Below are 17,768 nucleotides of genomic sequence, written 5' to 3'. Positions count from 1 at the left end.
TGCTAAGTATTTTATTTTATGTTGCAGCTGTTGTAGTAGGGATTGAGTTTTTTATTTGATTCTCAGCTTGATCACTGTTGCTGTATAGCAGTGCTAATTTGTGTACGTTGGTTTTGTATCCTGAAACTTAATTCATTTATCAGATCTAGGAGCTTTTTGGATGAGTCTTTAGGGTTTTCTAGGTATACAATCATTTTTCTGTCAAAAATGACATGGGAATTTTGATAGGGTTTTCACTGAATCTGTAGCTCACTTTGGGTAGTTTGGGCATTTTAACAATATGATTTTTTCAATCCATGAACACAAGCTATCTTTCCATTTATTTGTGTCTTTTCCAATTTCCTTCATCAGCATTTTATAGATATCAGCATAGAGATCTTTCATCTCCTTGATAACATTTATTATCAAGTATTTTTTGTAGCTATTATAAATGGGAGTATGTTCTTGATTTATTTTTAGGATACATTTTTGTTAGTGTATGGAAATGCTACTGATTTTTGTATTCTGAAAATTTACTGAATTCTTTTATTTGTTCTGATTAGTTTTTTGGTGGCATCTTTAAGGTTTTCTATATATAAGTTCACATTGTGGACAAACTGTGACAATTTAATTTCTTATTTTCCAATTTGGATCCTTTTTATTTCTTTTTCTTCCCTAATTGCCCTGGCTAGGACTTCCATATTGAATAGAAGTGGTGAAATGGGCATCCTTGTTTTGTTCCTGATCTTAGATGAAAAGCTTTCAACATTTCACCATTGGGTATGAAGTTCGCTGTAGGTTTTTTATATATGGTCTTTGCTGTTGAGGTGCATTCCTTCTACATCTAATTAGTTGAGAGGTTTTTTAAAATTACAGAATGCTGAATTTTGTCAAATGCTTTTTCTGTATCCATTAATATGAACATACAGTTTTTGCCCTTCATTTTATTAATGTGGTATATCACATTTATTGATTTTCACGTTACATTGTGCTTGCATCCCAAGGATAAATCCCACTTATTATGGTGAATGATCCTTTCCTTTTCTTTTCTTTTTCTTTTTTTTTTGAGACATGGTTTTGCTCTTGTTACCCAGGTTGCAGTGCAATGACACTGTCTTGGTACCCTGCAACCTCCACCCCCTGGGTTCAAGCGATTCTCTTACTTCAGCCTCCTGAGTAGCTGGCATTACAGGTGCCTGCCACCATCTCTGCCTAATTTTATGTATTTTTAGTAGAGATGGGGTTTCACCATGTTGGCCAGGCTGGTCTTGAACCCCTGACCTCAGGTGATGCACCCGCGTCGGCCTCCCAAAGTACTGGGATTACATGTGTGAGCCACTGCACCCAGCTGAATAATCCTTTATTTTTTATTATTTATTTTTTTATTATACTTTAAGTTCTAGGGTACATGTGCACAACGCAACATATGTATGTATACATGTGCCATGTTGGCGTGCTGCACCCATCAACTCGTTGGCACCCATCAACTCGTCATTTATATCAGTTATAACTCCCAATGCCATCCCTCCAGCCTCCCCTCTCCCCATAACAGGCACCGGTGTGTGATGTTCCCCTTCCCATGTCCAAGTGATCTCATTGTTCAATTCCCACTTATGAGTGAGAACATGCGGTGCTTGGTTTTCTGTTCTTGCCAAAGTTTGCTGAGAATGATGGTTTCCAGCTGCACCCATGTCCCTACAAAGGACACAAACTCATCCTTTTTTATGGCTGCATAGTATTCCATGGTGTATATGTGCCACATTTTCTTAATCCAGTCTGTCACTGATGGACATTTGGGTTGATTCCAAGTCTTTGCTATTGTGAATAGTGCTGCAATAAACATGCGTGTGCATGTGTCTTTATAGCAGCATGATTTATAATCCTTTGGGTATATACCCAGGAATGCGATGGCTGGGTCATATGGTATTTCTAGTTCTAGATCCTTGAGGAATCGCCTTACTGTTTTCCACAATGACTGAACTAGTTTACAATCCCACCAACAGTGTAAAAGTGTTCCTATTTCTCCATATCCTCTCCAGCACCTGTTGCTTCCTGACTTTTTAATGATTGCCATTCTAACTGGTGTGAGATGGTATCTCATAGTGGTTTTGATTTGTGTTTCTCTGATGGCCAGTGATGATGAGCATTTTTTCATGTGTCTGTTGCCTGTATGAATGTCTTCTTTTGAGAAATGTCTGTTCATATCCTTTGCCCACTTTTTGAGGGGGTTGTTTGATTTTTTCTTGTAAATTTGTTTGGGTTCTTTGTAGGTTCTGGATATTAGCCCTTTGCCAGCTGAGTAGATTGCAAAAATTTTCTCCCATTCTGTAGGTTGCCTGTTCACTCTGATGGTAGTTTCTTTTGCCGTGCAGAAGCTTTTTAGTTTAATGAGATCCCATTTGTCAATTTTGGCTTTTGTTGCCATTGCTTTTGGTGTTTTAGACATTAAGTCCTTGCCCATGCCTATGTCCTGAATGGTATTACCTAGGTTTTCTTCTAAGGTTTTTAATGGTATTAGGTCTAACATTTAAGTCTCTAATCCATCTTGAATTAATTTTCATATAAGGAGTAAGGAAAGTATCCAGTTTCAGCTTTCTGCTTATGGCTAGCCAATTTTCCTAGCACCATTATTAAATAGGGAATCCTTTCCCCATTTCTTGTTTTTGTCAGGTTTGTCAAAGATCAGATGGTTATAGATGTGTGGTATTATTTTGAGGGCTCTGTTCTGTTCCATTGGTCTATATCTCTGTTTTGGTACCAGTACCATGCTGTTTTGGTTACTGTAGCCTTGTAGTATAGTTTGAAGTCAGGTAGCGTGATGCCTCCAGCTTTGTCCTTTTGACTTAGGATTGTCTTGGCAATGCGGGCTCTTTTTTGGTTCCATATGAACTTTAAAGCAGTTTTTTTCCAATTCTGTGAAGAAAGTAATTGGTAGCTTGATGGGGATGGCATTGAATCTATAAATTACCTTGGGCAGTATGGCCATTTTCACAATATTGATTCTTCCTATCCATGAGCATGGTATGTTCTTCCATTTGTTTGTGTCCTCTTTTATTTCACTGAACAGTGGTTTGTAGTTCTTGAAGAGGTCCTTTACATCCCTTGTAAGTTGGATTCCTAGGTATTTTATTCTCTCTGAAGCAATTGTGAATGGAAGTTCATGATTTGGCTCTCTGTTTGTCTGCTACTGGTGTATAAGAATGCTTGTGATTTTTGCACATTAATTTTGTATCCTGAGACTTTGCTGAAGTTGCTTATCAGCTTAAGGAGATTTTGGGCTGAGATGATGGGGTTTTCTAAATATACAATCATGTCATCTGCGAACAGGGACAATTTGACTTCTTCTTTTCCTAAGTGAATACCCTTGATTTCTTTCTCTTGCCTGATTGCCCTGGCCAGAACATTCAACACTATGTTGAATAGGAGTGGTGAGAGAGGGCATCCCTGTCTTGTGCCAGTTTTCAAAGGGAATGCTTCCAGTTTTTGCCCTTTCAGTATGATATTGGCTGTGGGTTTGTCATAAATAGCTCTTATTTTGAGATACGTTCCATCAGTACCGAATTTATTGAGAGTTTTTAGCCTGAAGGGCTGTCGAATTTTGTCAAAGGCCTTTTCTGCATCTATTGAGATAATCATTTGGTTTTTGTCTTTGGTTCTGTTTATAGGCTGGATTACGTTTATTGATTTGCGAATGTTGAACCAGCCTTGCATCCCAGGGATGAAGCCCACTTGATCATGGTGGATAAGCTTTTTGATGTGCTGCTGGATTCAGTTTGCCAGTATTTTATTGAGAATTTTTGCATCGATGTTCATCAGGGATATTGGTCTAAAATTCTCTTTTTTGTGTGTCCCTGCCAGGTTTTGGTATCAGGATGATGTTGGCCTCAAAATGAGTTAGGGAGGATTCCCTCTTTTTCTATTGATTGGAATAGTTTCAGAAGGAATGGTACCAGCTCCTCCTTGTACCTCTGGTAGAATTCAGCTGTGAATCCGTCTGGTCCTGGACTTTTTTTGGTTGGTAGGCTATTAATTATTGCCTCAATTTCAGAGCCTGCTATTGGTCTATTCAGGGATGCAATTTCTTCCTGGTTTAGTCTTGGGAGAGTGTAAGTGTTCAGGAAATTATCCATTTCTTCTAGGTTTTCTAGTTTATTTGCGTAGAGGTGTTTACAGTTTTCTCTGATGGTAGTTTGTATTTCTGTGGGGTCAGTGGTGATATCCCCTTTATCATTTTTTATTGCATCTATTTGATTCTTCTCTCTTTTCTTCTTTATTAGTCTTGCTAGCAGTCTGTCAATTTTGTTGATCTTTTCAAAATACCAACTCCTGGATTCATTGATTTTTTTGGAGGGTTTTTTTGTGTCTCTATCTCCTTCAGTTGTGCTCTGATCTTAGTTATTTCTTGCCTTCTGCTAGCTTTTGAATGTGTTTGCTCTTGCTTCTCTAGTTCTTTTAATTGTGATGTTAGGGTGTCAATTTTAGATCTTTCCAGCTTTCTCTCATGGGCATTTAGTGCTATAAATTTCCCTCTACACACTGCTTTAAATGTGTCCCAGAGATTCTGGTATGTTGTGTCTTTGTTCTCATTGGTTTCAAAGAACATCTTTATTTCTGCCTTCATTTCGTGATGTACCCACTAGTCATTCAGGAGCAGGTTATTCAGTTTCCATGTAGTTGAGCAGTTTTGATTGAGTTTCTTAGTCCTGAGTTCTAGTTTGATTGCACTGTGGTCTGAGAGACAGTTTGTTATAATTTCTGGTCCTTTACATTTGCTGAGGAGTGCTTTACTTCCAACCATGTGGTCAATTTTGGAATAAGTGTGATGTGGTGCTGAGAAGAATGTATACTCTGTTGATTTGGGGTGGAGAGTTCTGTATGTCTATTAGGTCCGCTTGGTGCAGAGTTGAGTTCAATTCCTGGATATCCTTGTTAACTTTCTGTCTCATTGATCTGTCTAATGTTGACAGTGGGGTGCTGAAGTCTCCCATTATTATTGTGTGGGAGTCTAAGTCTCTTTGTAAGTCTCTAAGGACTTGCTTTATGAATCTGGGTGCTCCTGTATTGGCTGCATATATATTTAGGATAATTAGCTCTTCCTGTTGAATTGGTCCCTTTACCATTATGTAATGACCTTCTTTCTCTCTTTTGATCTTTGATGGTTTAAAGTCTGTTTTATCAGAGACTAGGATTGCAACCCCTGCTTTTTTTTGTTTTCCATTTGCTTGGTAGATCTTCCTCCATCCCTTTATTTTGAGCCTATGTGTGTCTCTGCACGTGAGATGGGTCTCCTGAATACAGCAGACTGATGGTTCTTGACTCTTTATCCAGTTTGCCAGTCTGTGTCTTTTAATTGGACCATTTAGTCCATTTACATTTAAGGTCAATATTGTTATGTGTGAACTTGATCCTGTCATTGTGATATTAGCTGGTTATTTTGCTCGTTAGTTGATGCAGTTTTTTCCTAGCATCGATGGTCTTTACATTTTGGCATGTTTTTGCAATGGCTGGTACCGGTTTTTCCTTTCCATGTTTAGTGCTTCCTTCAGGGTCTCTTGTAGGGCAGGCCTGGTGGTGACAAAATCTCTAAGCAGTTGCTTGTCTGTAAGGATTTTATTTCTCCTTCACTTATGAAACTTAGTTTGGCTGGATATGAAATTCTGGGTTGAAAATTCTTTTCTTTAAGAATGTTGAGTATTGGCCCCCACTCTCTTCTGGCTTGGAGAGTTTCTGCTGAGAGATCTGCTGTTAGTCTGATGGGCTTCCCTTTGTGCATAACCCAACCTTTCTCTCTGGCTGCCCTTAACATTTTTTCCTTCATTTCAACTTTAGTGAATCTGACAATTATGTGTCTTGGAGTTGCTCTTCTCGAGGAGTATCTTTGTGGCATTCTCTGTATTTCCTGAATTTGAATGTTGGCCTGCCTTACTAGGTTGGGGAAGTTCTCCTGGATGATATCCTGAAAAGTGTTTTGCAACTTGGTTCCATTTCCCCCTCACTTTCAGGCACCCCAATCAGATGTAGATTTGGTCTTTTCACATAATCCCATATTTCTTGGAGGCTTTGTTCTTTTCTTTTTCTTGTTTTTTCTCTAGACTTCTCTTCTCACTTCATTTCATTCATTTGATCTTCAATCATTGATACTCTTTCTTCCAGTTGATCAAGTCGGTTACTGAAGCTTGTGCATTTGTCACGTATTTCTCGTGTCACGGTTTTTTATCTCTGTCAGTTCGTTTATGGCCTTCTCTGCATTGACTGTTGTAGTTATTCACTCTTCCATTCTTTTTTCAAGATTTTTAGTTTCTTTGCACTGGTTACATAGTTCCTCCTTTAACTCTGAGAAGTTTGATCGACTGAAGCCTTCTTCTCTCAACTCGTCAAAGTCATTCTCTGTCCAGCTTTGATCCATTGCTGGTGATGAGCTGCATTCCTTTGGAGGGGGAGATGCGCTCTGATTTTTTGAATTTCCAGCTCTTCTGCACTGCTTTTTTCCCATCTTTGTGGTTTTACCTACTTTTGGTCTTTGATGACAGTGACGAACTGATGGGGTTTTGGTGTGGGTGTCCTTTCTGTTTGTTAGTTTTTCTTCTAACAGTCAGGACCCTCAGCTGTAGGTCTGTTGGAGATTGCTTGAGGTCAACTCCAGACTCTGTTTGGTTATCAGCAGCGGAGGCTGCAGAAGATAGAATATTGCTGAACAGCAAGTGTTGCTCTCTGATTCTTGCTCTGGAAGCTTCGTCTCAGGAGTGTACCCTGCCATGTGAGATGTGAGGTGTCGGTCTGCACCTAGTGGGAGATGTCTCCCAGTTAGGCTACTCAGGGGTCAGGGACCCACTTGAGCAGGCAGTCTGTCAGTTCTCAGATCTCAACCTCTGTGCTGGAAGATCCACTGCTCTCCTCAAAGCTGTCAGACAGGGTCATTTACCTCTGCCGAGGTTTCTGCTGCTGTTTGTTTAACTATGCCCTGTCCCCAGAGATGGAGTCTACAGAGACAGGCAGGCTCCCTTGAGCTGCAGTGGGCTCCACCCAGTTTGAGCTTCCTGGCGGCTTTGTTTACCTACTTAAGCCTCAGCAATGGCAGGCGTCCCTCCCCCAGCCTTGCTGCTGCCTTGCAGTTAGATCTCAGGCTGCTGTGCTAGCAACGAGGGAGGCTCTGTGGGCGTGGGACCCGCCAATCCAGGTGTGGGATATAATCTCCTGGTGTGCAGTTTGCTAAGACCCTTGGTAAAGTGCAGTATTAGGGTGGGAGTTACCTGATTTTCCAGGTGTTGTGTGTCTCAGTTTCCCTTGGCTAGAAAAAGGGATTCCCTTCCCCCTTGCACTTCCCAGGTGAGGCGATGGCTCGCCCTACTTCAGCTCTGGCTAGTCGGGCTGCACCAGCTGACCACTACTGATTGTCCGGCACTCCCCAGTGAGATGAACCTGGTACCTCAGTTGAAAATGCAGAAATCACCTGACTTCTGTGTCGCTCGAACTGGGGGCTGGAGGCTGGAGCTGCTCCTATTCAGCCATCTTGCTCCAGGATCCTGAATGATCCTTTTAATGTGCTGTTGTATTTGGTTTGCTAGTATTTTGTTGAGAATTTTTGCATCTAGTTTCATCAGTGATATTGGCCTGTAATTTTCTTTTTTATGTGGTGTCCTTGCCTGACTTCGTGATCAGGGTAATGTTAACCTCATAAAATGAGTTTGGAAGTAGTTCCTCCTCTTCAATTTTTTGGAAGAGTTTGAGAAGGACTGGTATACTCTTGTATTTGTGAGCAATATCTTTAATCAACTTTGAAAAAACTATAATTGTTTATCTCTTCAAATATTGCTTAGCTTAGTTTTCTCTCCTTTCTCTTTGTGGGACTCATAAATTTACTAGAATTTTGACAGTTTCTGACATGTCCCTCATCTTCTGTTTTTACCTTTTTTTTTTCATTGAGTTTGAGTTCGGACTTTTGCTACCATCCTGTCTTTCTATTGATTAGTCTTGTTTTCTGCTATGCTCTGTCTGCTGTTAAACATTATCAAACAAGTTCTTAATACCACATACTGTGTTTTTCAGTTAAGGAATGTCCACACAATTTTTATCCATCAATTTTAGTTTTTCTAAGCCTGTAAGAGAATAAGGACATCTTCATCTTTTCATCTTTTTATTATTTTTTTGTTTTTAAATATATTACAGTTATTTTAAAGTCTCTTTTTGATAACGACAATATCTGAAGCACTTGTCAGTCTTTTTCTCTGATCTGGTTTTTCTCCTGTTTTCTAGTAATTCATTCTGATTTTTATTGTCTCTCAATTTTTCATTGTATCATGGATTACAAATTGTAGAGACTTTGATAGATATTACAATTCTCCAAAAATGGCTATCTTTACTTCTGGCAGGTCGATAGAGTACCACCTATTGCTTTTATTCCTTTGAAGATTTTTTAAAATGCTTTTCTAGGTATAATAGTTTTTAATTTTGTCCTTACTACCAGATCATGGCTTTTCTAGTGCCGTAATGTCTCTGGTGTTTACCAAGATCCCACCACTCTTTTGGGACTGGAATTTTTGTCTGTGTTTCCTGAGCACCATGAGACTGAAGAAACTTACATTCAGCTCTTTAGTCTCCCAGCTGATATTTTCTTCTGTGTTTCCAGCATCTCACCTGTATTAGCCAATGAGTTCAGGGAAATTAGTGCGTAGACTTTGGTTTCTCTGCAGTTTCATTTTCTCTGAGATTTTACTTCTCATATTCCAGCTCTTCTTACTTCTTTTCCTCAGAAATAATAAGACTGATTATTTCTCCTTGGACTTTATTTACCCATGCCATGATATGGAAAATCTACTTAGGGAAAAAGCAGGAGTGAATGTGAAGCTACTTCCTGTGTTTCACATCTATTTATGACTGTGGCACTTCAAATCCTGCTTTTATTTGTGCTTTCTAGTTCTTTAAATTATTGTTTGATATATTTTATACAACGTTTACAGTGTTTTTGGTGGTCTTTTACAAGCTACTTTGCCATGGCTTAAACGGGAAGTTCCTATTGTTTTATAATTTATTATCATTATTTCCTTATTTAGGGCTATCAGGAAGGATAACATACACTCCAGAAAACCTTTGCAGAAAACTGTTCTTACAACATGAAGGACTTCAGCAATTAATATGTGAAGAAATGGGCTCTGTCACTAAGGGCTCACTAATCTTCTCTAGGAGTTGGTCTTTGGATCTGGGCTTGCAAGAGAACAACAAAGTCCTCTGTGATGCTCTTCTGATTTCTCAGGACAATCCTCCAGTCCTATATACTTTCCACATGGTACAGGATGAGGAGTTTAAAGGCTATTCTACACAAACTGCCCTAACCTTAAAGCAGAAGCTGGGACAAATTGGTGGTTACACAAAAAAAGTGTGTGTCATGACAAAGATCTTCTACTTGAGCCCTGAAGGCAAGACAAGCTGCCAGTATGATTTAAGGTTGCAAGTAATTTACCCTGAATCCTACTATTTTACAAACACTCAAACAAGGAAAGACTTGCTGAAAGCCCTTTTTAAAGCCTTAAAGAGACTTGAGTCTGTGAGAGACCAGTTTGCCTTTGCCAGTGTCTCCCAGATAATCAGTATAGATTGCTTTCAGAAGAATGATAAAAAGATGTTTAAATATTGTCGAATGCTCACCTGATGGAAAATGGACTGGGCTACTGAGATAATTTTCATTATATATTTGATAACATTCTCTAATTCTGTGAAAATATGTCTTTGAAAACTTTGCAAGTTAAGCAACTTGATGTGATGTTGGAAAATTGGGTTTAGCCTATCTTCACTTCTCAGATATTGCTTGAGGGATATTAGGAAAATTAATTTGTTAACTAGTCTGTGCACAGTATTACTCTGTCTGTAGTTCCTGAATAAATTTTCTTCCATGCTTGAACTGGGAAAAATTGCAACACTTTTATTCTTAATGACGACAGTGAAAATCTCCCAGCATACGTCTAGAAAACAATGATAACTTACAAAAGATTATCCTTGATGAAACTCAGAATTTCCACAGTGGAAATGAATAAGAAGGCAAAACTCATGTCCTCAAAACAAAAACTCCAGGAATTCTCTGGATCTTCTTGAGCTACTTTCACACTATTTTCTTGGAAGGGTTGCAGATTTTCTAATTGGTCAGCTAGCACCTTTAAAGAACTCACAAGAATGGTTACTTGATTTTTCTACAAGCAGTTCTGAATAAAAAAGGTGAGTTGACAAAATGTGGAAAACCCTCCCTAACTAAGATTGGAAGGAAAGCAGCCAAAGTGTAAGTAGAAACTCTTTTAGACAATGAGAGTTTACATCAACAAGAGGAAGGAGCACCAGGGTTTGGCATTTCCCACTCATCTAAGATGAGCTAAGGGACTGAGATGAAGCTCAGTGGAGTGGGATACACCCTTGGCTGGGTGATTTGAATTCATGCCTAAGACGTTCAGTGGGATCTTGGAACAGAGACGTTCAGTGGCATCTTGGAACAGAGAATAGAGCCTAAATTACCCATCAGGGCCTCTGCCTTCTCCACCACTGTGCCCAATACCAGAGAAAGTGGATCAATGCATTCAGTATTCTGAGAAAAGTTTTACTAACACATATTTTGCCAAACCGAGATGATGTTTGACTATAAAGGAAACAGGCAGACATTCTTATCAAAGGATATAGGGAACATAGTTCTCTTCTACCTTCTTGAAAACTATGCTGCAATGAAATCCAGCCAATGAAGAGAATCAAAATGAAGAACTTAAAACGAGAGCATACTTGCACTCCTGGAGTCTCTCTCCAGCCCTGAACTGTGGCCAGCACAGTGTGTCAGTCTGTACCAGCTGCTGGTATGGGTGACTTGGGCACAGGCAAGACCATCATCATCACACACTGTGTGCACCAGAACTCCTCCTGGCATCTCCAAGCCAGTTCACCATTGTGTGAACTGTGCACTGAAGGAGCTCCACTGGGACTCAGAGGCCTTGGCGCACCTGCAGCTGTGGAACATTGCAATGAGGAAAGATTGGGGAAATGACAAAAACATGTTGTCTGGAATTTATAGGTGCATTGATTGTCTTCAGTATCACCAGGCCAGCCCCATTTGAAGCACAGTCAAAGTGGAAAAATGATTTGGACTAAATGTTAACTCATGGCAGATCAGTTTCTGTGGTTCTGTTGGCCAAGAAATGTGACCATGGGAGGATGAATGCAGAAACAGTAGCCTCAAGATAGGCCAGATCTACATGGAACATAGTTCTGTAGGATGAGTTGAAACATCAGCAAAGGACAATGTAAACTTGATGAAGTCTCCAGGTGCCTGGATGCCAAATAGACAAATACAGAATCTAAGAAAACACAGTAAGAGCCATTGGCCCCGTTCCTATTTGGCATCATTGTAAGAAACCTGGGGTAGTGATAGCAGATGTATTTAGAGAGTGAAGCATAAGCTGACCTAAACAGCCTAGAAAATGTTTTACTATGAGAGTAAGAAGGAAGAACACAAGTGGATATATGAGGAGTCCTTGCAAGCTGGCCCATCAGTAAGTTTTTCATTTGTATGTCATTAGTCAAGAAAGTAGATCTGAAATTTTGGGGGGTCTTTAGTATAACCTTGGGGGAGTTGTAAAGTGGGTTAAAAGTCTGAATTATATATACATCAAGACGGCAGGTCTGGCAGTCATATCATTGAAGGGTATGGCTGATACATTAATAATGTATGTGTAGATAGCATATATGTGTATAACCAAGGGCAAGGGGTGGTCATGATCAGAGACATAAGACAAGAGGTCGGCGGGGGGAAGCTTGAGGGAGTGGTAGGGGAGGGCACTGGGGAGTGAGTGAGTCAAGGAGTTGACTAATAGGAAACAATTACCTCCAGGAGAAGGCAATAATCTCCATTAATTATTATTATTGTTATTTTTAGGGGCTGGATTGCAGTGGTGTGATCATAGCTTACCGCAGCATTGGACTCCTGGGCTCAAAAGATTCTCTCACCTAAGCCTCCTGAGTAGCTAGAACTACAGACACATGCCAACTCACCTGACTGATTTTTAAAATTTTTGTAGAGATAGGGTCTCACTATGTTGCTCAGGCCAGTCTCAACTTCTGGGATTAAGCAATCTTCCTGTCTTGGCCTCCCAGAGGCCTCGGATAGGCAAAATTGAGCCATTAAATGGAGAAGCAGTAGGGATAATTATCCCTTTTCATAATGAGGTTCTATATAACAAGTCTTAATCCTTGAAGGGCCTATTCTAACTTAGATTTTGCCATATTAACTATTTTAAAGAGGGATTTATAGGGTCCCATTTTATCAAGCCATTTTTTTAAGTGCCAAAATTTTAACTTTAATTTATTATTTGTTGTGTCAGAGTCTGTGTCCAATATGAGATACTTTAAAACAATGGGTACAAAACTATGGGAAATTCAACCAAGGCAGTAAAGTGAGGGATAGTTACTCTTTTTTTTTTTTTTTTTTTTTTTGCTTAGTTACCTTTTTAAGATTAGAGAGGGTACAATATTTAAATTTAGTGAGAACCCCAAGTATAATATATTTTTTTGAGAAGGAGTTTCGCTCTTGTTGCCCGGGCTGGAGTACAATGGTGCTATCTCGGCTCACGACAATCTCCGCTTCCCGGGTTCAAGCGATTCTCCTGCCTCAGCCTCCCTAGTAGCTGGGATTACAGGCACCTGCCACCATGCCTGGCTAATTTTTGTATTTTTAGTAGAGACACGGTTTCACCATGTTGGCCAGGCTGGTTTTGAACTCCTGACCTCAGGTGATCCACTCGCCTCGGCCTCCCAAAATACTGGGCCCCAAGTATAATTTGAGCCCCAGTACTGATTGAGTCCATGAAGTATGTCAGTTTGTATATTTTAGCAAATGCTAAAGTTAATTTAGACCTTATGTTGTAGAGACAAAAAACCCAATCAGTGTCCTATTTATCTTTTTGTAATATAAATTCTTTGGTATATACATTCTGGATTTCTAATTGGGCCAAATTATGGACCTTTGTTTTAATTTAGTTATATATGCTATATCCATATCTATAGGTACATATACGATCTATTCCTTATGTCTATATTAAAATATTATATGGATGGCCTGACCAGAGTGTCTGCCATGGAGTCACAGAAAGAGGCGCCAACACTCCAGGAACCCGTCGCGCGGCCAGCTGGGGCCTCAAGGTCTCAGACGCCAAACGACTAGGAGCTGCGGGAGGGCGGCGCAGTGCTGGCGACGGCTGCCCTGGGCACAGAGGCGGACGACGCTGGTACGGACTGGCTATGGGAGCCGCAGGTGCAGCCGGCCGAGCGGAGGCCCGAGTGCAGCCGCTGCAGCCGGTCTCAGAAAGTGTGTTTGTGTCCATTTCTCCCAGCGCACCCTTTGCATATCTCTACCCACTTGTACATAATTCAGCATCCAGCAGAGGAAAACAAAATGTTGTAGACAGTTCCTCTACTAGCAGCATGCCTCCCTCAGGACAAGCGCAAAGTAAAGATTGGTCGTCTCTTCAGTGAAGAAAAAGATCCTGAACTTTCAACTGTTTGCTGGAAATTTGGTACATTATTATTATATCCAGGGGCTGAAGCTGCTAATTTGGAAGAATTTATGTTAGATTCTCCGGTTTATCCTTCACAATCATCATCATTGATGGTACACGGAGCCAGGCTAAGGACATTTTCTGTAAGAATTCCTTGTTCTGACACCCCAAACAGGTGCAGTTAAAAACTAGCATTTTGGCTGGCACAGTGGCTCACGCCTGTAATCCCAGCACTTTGGGAGGCCGAGGCGGGTGGATCACGAGGTCAGGAGATCGAGACCATCCTGGCTAACACGGTGAAACCCCCTCTCTATCAAAAATACAAAAAATTTGCCGGGCGTGGTGGTGGGCGCCTGTAGTCCCAGCTATTCGGGAGGCTGAGGCAGGAGAATGGTGTGAACCCGGGAGGCGGAGCTTGCAGTGAGCCTAGATGGCGCCACTGCATTCCAGCCTGGGCGACAGAGTAAGACTCCGTCTCAAACCACCACCACCACCACCACCACCACCACCACCACCACCACCACCACCACCACCACCAACACCACCACCACCTAGCGTTTCTAGTCAATATGTAATTCGGATGCAGCCAACTAATAGAAGTCTTTCTACACTGGAGTGTGCAGCTGTTGCTCTTTCCATCTTGGAGAAAAGTAATTACATAAAAGAGACTTTGTCTCGCCCTCTTGAAACTTTATGCTCTTTCCAACGTTAGCATGGTGCCCAAATTAGCCTCAGCAAGGAACACCTTCTGAAAAATGGATTATATCCTAAACCAATGCCAAAGAACAAACGCAAACTCAGGAAAATGCAACTGTTAAAGAATAGTGTTAAAATTTAGTACAGTTGTTCTTTTGGTGCTAGCTTACCTGTCTTCATCTAACAATACCAAGTTAAGTTTTCATATAGTTTAGGTCTATAGGTTTTTGACTTGCTAAAGTAGAATGAGAATTGCATACTAATCTTGCCCAGAAGAAGGAAGTAAACCAAATATCCATAGAAACAAATAAACAAACGAAAATTCACTGACTCACTGAAAAGCAAGAGTTCATACTGTACTTGTTTTTAAAAATGTGCCTCTAATAATACATGTTTTCAAACTCAAATTTAAAATGTGTTTTGTTGTTGAGCTGGGTTTGAAGTTCTTGCTTGTAAAATAGAAGGAAATTGTTGTGGTAGATTGAAACAGTATTGTTTTCATTAATGTTTATAAATAAGTAGGTGTAGACCAATAATATAAGATACCTACATCAATTTGCTATCCTAACTTTATAATTTGAAATAAGTAGCAGAAGAAAATTATGATAATCAAGTAATTCATTATTTTGTAAAATAATATAAAGGGATAAGAAAACCTCATTGTTAAGGGCTAAATTTGAATTCAGCTAATATGATTTAAGTATTCTATTAATTGCCCTGATTTTTAAAGAGGTACATGTAATTTTGAAACAGCACACATTTTCATTTGCAGTTACTCTGGATAAATTTTTATTTTTCAGTGTTCATTGAACAGGCTTATTGACTATGGTAAACTTATTTTATTGAAGTTTTCAAATGGAAAATAGTAAGTGGAATATGATACAACTGTTATTTTCAGAACATATTTCTTTAGGGCTATTTAAAATAACCTTTTTATTGGGCAAAAACTTTCAACTTGAGAGAACAAATTCCTCTCCTCTGTGGGAAAATATTTGCTGAGATTTTGTATAGCATAAGAGACATGTAGGTAACATATATTTATATTCAGCATAAGTCTACTGCAATCATGAACACGTCTTGGCAAGAAGAGGAGATTTTGTTTTTAGTCTTTGTTTATGACTTCTAGAGTTTCCTGTATCTAGTGTTAAGTTGTAAGGAAAAACTAAACATGCAATTTAAAGGTAAACTTGATAACTATTTATGGAACATAAGCATACACTGATGGTTATTTCTCATAGTTTTCATGCTCATTTGTTTATTATTTACTTGGATTAGACTCATTAAAAACCATAATGGTGGTCACAATTAGAATGCTAGTATTTGGGGAAACTATGCAGAAAATATTTTAAAATATTAAAAGTTAGAGTGCTATCTTCTGTTGTTGATTTATTTTTGGATTTAAAAACAAATTAGGGCTGGGCCCAATAGCTCACACCTGTAATCCCAGCACTTTGGGAGGCTGAGAAGTGAGAATTGCTTGAGTCCAGGAGTTTGAGACCAGCCTGGGCAACATGGTAAGGCCCCACCTCCACACAACTTTTTTTTTTTTTAAATAATTATCCAGACGTGGTGGTGTGCACCTGTGATCCCAGTTGCTTAGGAGGCTGAGGCAGGAGGATTGCTTGGGCCCAAGAGGTCGAGGCTGCAGGAAGCTGTGTTCATTCCACTGCACTCCAGCCTGGGTTACAGAGTGAGACCTGTCTCCAAAAATAAATAAATAAATAAATAAATAAATAAATAAATAAGCTCATTTACAATGTAAAAAACCTAATATCAGATGATTACTTGGTGTACTAGAAAAGAAATAGCATATAATAATATATAATAGTGTCTTAACAAGTGGGGCTAAAAGCATTTTATAGTAACTTTTCACATTGATGTTAAACTTTATGAGTTTCCTTTAGTCATTAGTATTTTTTAAAAAGAAAACTCCCCCATCCCTAATATGCAATTTTGTACCTCAAAATTTTACTTTGTTGATTTTTAAACAGTAATTTCTACTTTTATCTTTTAAATAAAACATTTTTGAGTATTTTTGAAGACTTAAAAAGCTTAACATTTAGTATTCTTGGAAATGTATAACATTTTCTTGAAGTATGTAGTTTTCCAAATTATTTTACTGGCCTGTTAACTCACTTTACTTGTTTTTTACCTATATTTTCCTGACCTCTTTACAAGGCAAGTCCATTTAATCATCTGTGGTACAAAGTGCTTCTCTAGTCACCTGTTCTCATTAAACAGTTTTAAGTAAGTTTTAAAGTCATTATTTTAATTACTAAAAGTTCTCAAAGTGTGTAGTATTATGTGAGCATTTTAACTGAAAATTTAGTCAGGGTTTTAAAAAGTACTTTTTTATTGTATTAGTTGGCTTTTAAATTCAGATTCTTTATATTTGCTTGATTTTCCTGGAAGTTCCAGGCTTTATGAATTTGTAGCTGATAGTAAGTTTTGCTTGTGTACCCCAACTGCACTTTGATGTGGTATAGATGGTTTTGTGAGTTATTTGAACCATGTAACTCAGAGAATAGTATTTCCTTATATATAAAGTGACTTCAGTTTTAATCAGCCCATTATAGTATATTGAAATCACTGTGTGTAATGAGAGATATTGAGAGTTTCTAGCACAAAGGGTTGAGAACTATATTACACGAAGTAAGTCACAGTGCATGGCAACTTTCTACAGGTTGGATTACAAGACTTCTTATGTGGAGTAGGATAATTATATTGGGAAAAATTATTTTTGCTAACTTTAAGACTCCAGAGACACCTTTCTCAGCCATGACCAGTAATGTTTTTAAAAGATTTTGGAAGGAATAAGCTCCTCACTATACCACCAGTTCATGATTTTAAAGGAGGAGACCACCCCTCATATTGTCTTATGCTTAATGTCTGCCTCCAAAGAAAGAAGAAGTAAAAACTAAAAAGCAGAAATGAAATCCACAAGCAGACAGCCCAGCACCACACCCTGGGCCTGGCAGTTAAAGATCGACCCCTGACCTAATCGGTTATGTTATCTGTAGTTTACAGACATTGTATAGAAAAGTACTGTGAAAATCCCTGTCCTGTTCTGTTCTGTTCTAATTACCGGTGCATGCAGCTCCCAGTCACGTACCCCCTGCTTGCTCAATCAATCACAACCCTCTCACGAGGAGCCCCTTAGAGTTGTGAGCCCTTAAAGGGACAGGAATTGCTCACTCGGGGAGCTCAGTTGTTGGAGACGTGAGTCTTGCCGAAGCTCCCGGCTGAATAAAGCCCTTTCTTCTTTAACTTAGTGCCTGAGGGGTTTTGTCTGCGGCTTGTCCTGCTACCATTTATTTATTTTAAAGAGACAAGGTCTCCTTCTGTCACCCAGTTTGGAGTGCAGTGGTATAATCATGGCTCACTGCGGCCTCGAACTTCTGGGCTGGAGTGTTCCTCCCACCTCAGTCTCCCAAGTAACTAGAACCTCAGCCCCATGCCACCACACTCAGCTAATTTAAAATTTTTGTGGAGATGGGGGTCTGACTGTGTTGTTTAGATGGGTTCTGAACTCCTGACCTCAAGAGATCCTTCTGCCTTGGCCTCTCAGTTAGT

At 39.4% G+C, this 17,768-nt stretch overlaps 1 protein-coding gene and 1 pseudogene across 3 annotated transcripts in view; both read left to right on the top strand.

The window, feature by feature from the left end:
- Positions 1–11,291, top strand: part of SLFN12 (schlafen family member 12) — a 28,905-nt gene extending 17,614 nt beyond the window's left edge. For both annotated transcript variants that reach the window (XM_010385209.2, XM_030922955.1), the window contains one exon: positions 9,030–11,291. In XM_010385209.2, the coding sequence (XP_010383511.2) occupies positions 9,030–9,625 (596 nt within the window). In that variant the 3' untranslated portion in view covers positions 9,626–11,291. The remainder of the gene's footprint in view (positions 1–9,029) is intronic.
- A 1,359-nt stretch (positions 11,292–12,650) lies between these two features.
- LOC104679588 lies at positions 12,651–17,455 on the top strand (annotated as a pseudogene). Its single transcript, XR_004054947.1, has 2 exons — positions 12,651–13,693; positions 14,057–17,455. The product of XR_004054947.1 is annotated as a DTW domain-containing protein 2-like (transcript).
- Positions 17,456–17,768: the final 313 nt, after the last annotated feature.

Source organism: Rhinopithecus roxellana, chromosome 19 (genome assembly GCF_007565055.1).
Source record: "Rhinopithecus roxellana isolate Shanxi Qingling chromosome 19, ASM756505v1, whole genome shotgun sequence".
Classification (NCBI taxonomy): domain Eukaryota; kingdom Metazoa; phylum Chordata; class Mammalia; order Primates; family Cercopithecidae; genus Rhinopithecus; species Rhinopithecus roxellana.
The sequence above is the reverse complement of the archived record's forward strand: the minus strand, read 5'-3'. Positions and strand labels throughout refer to the sequence as shown.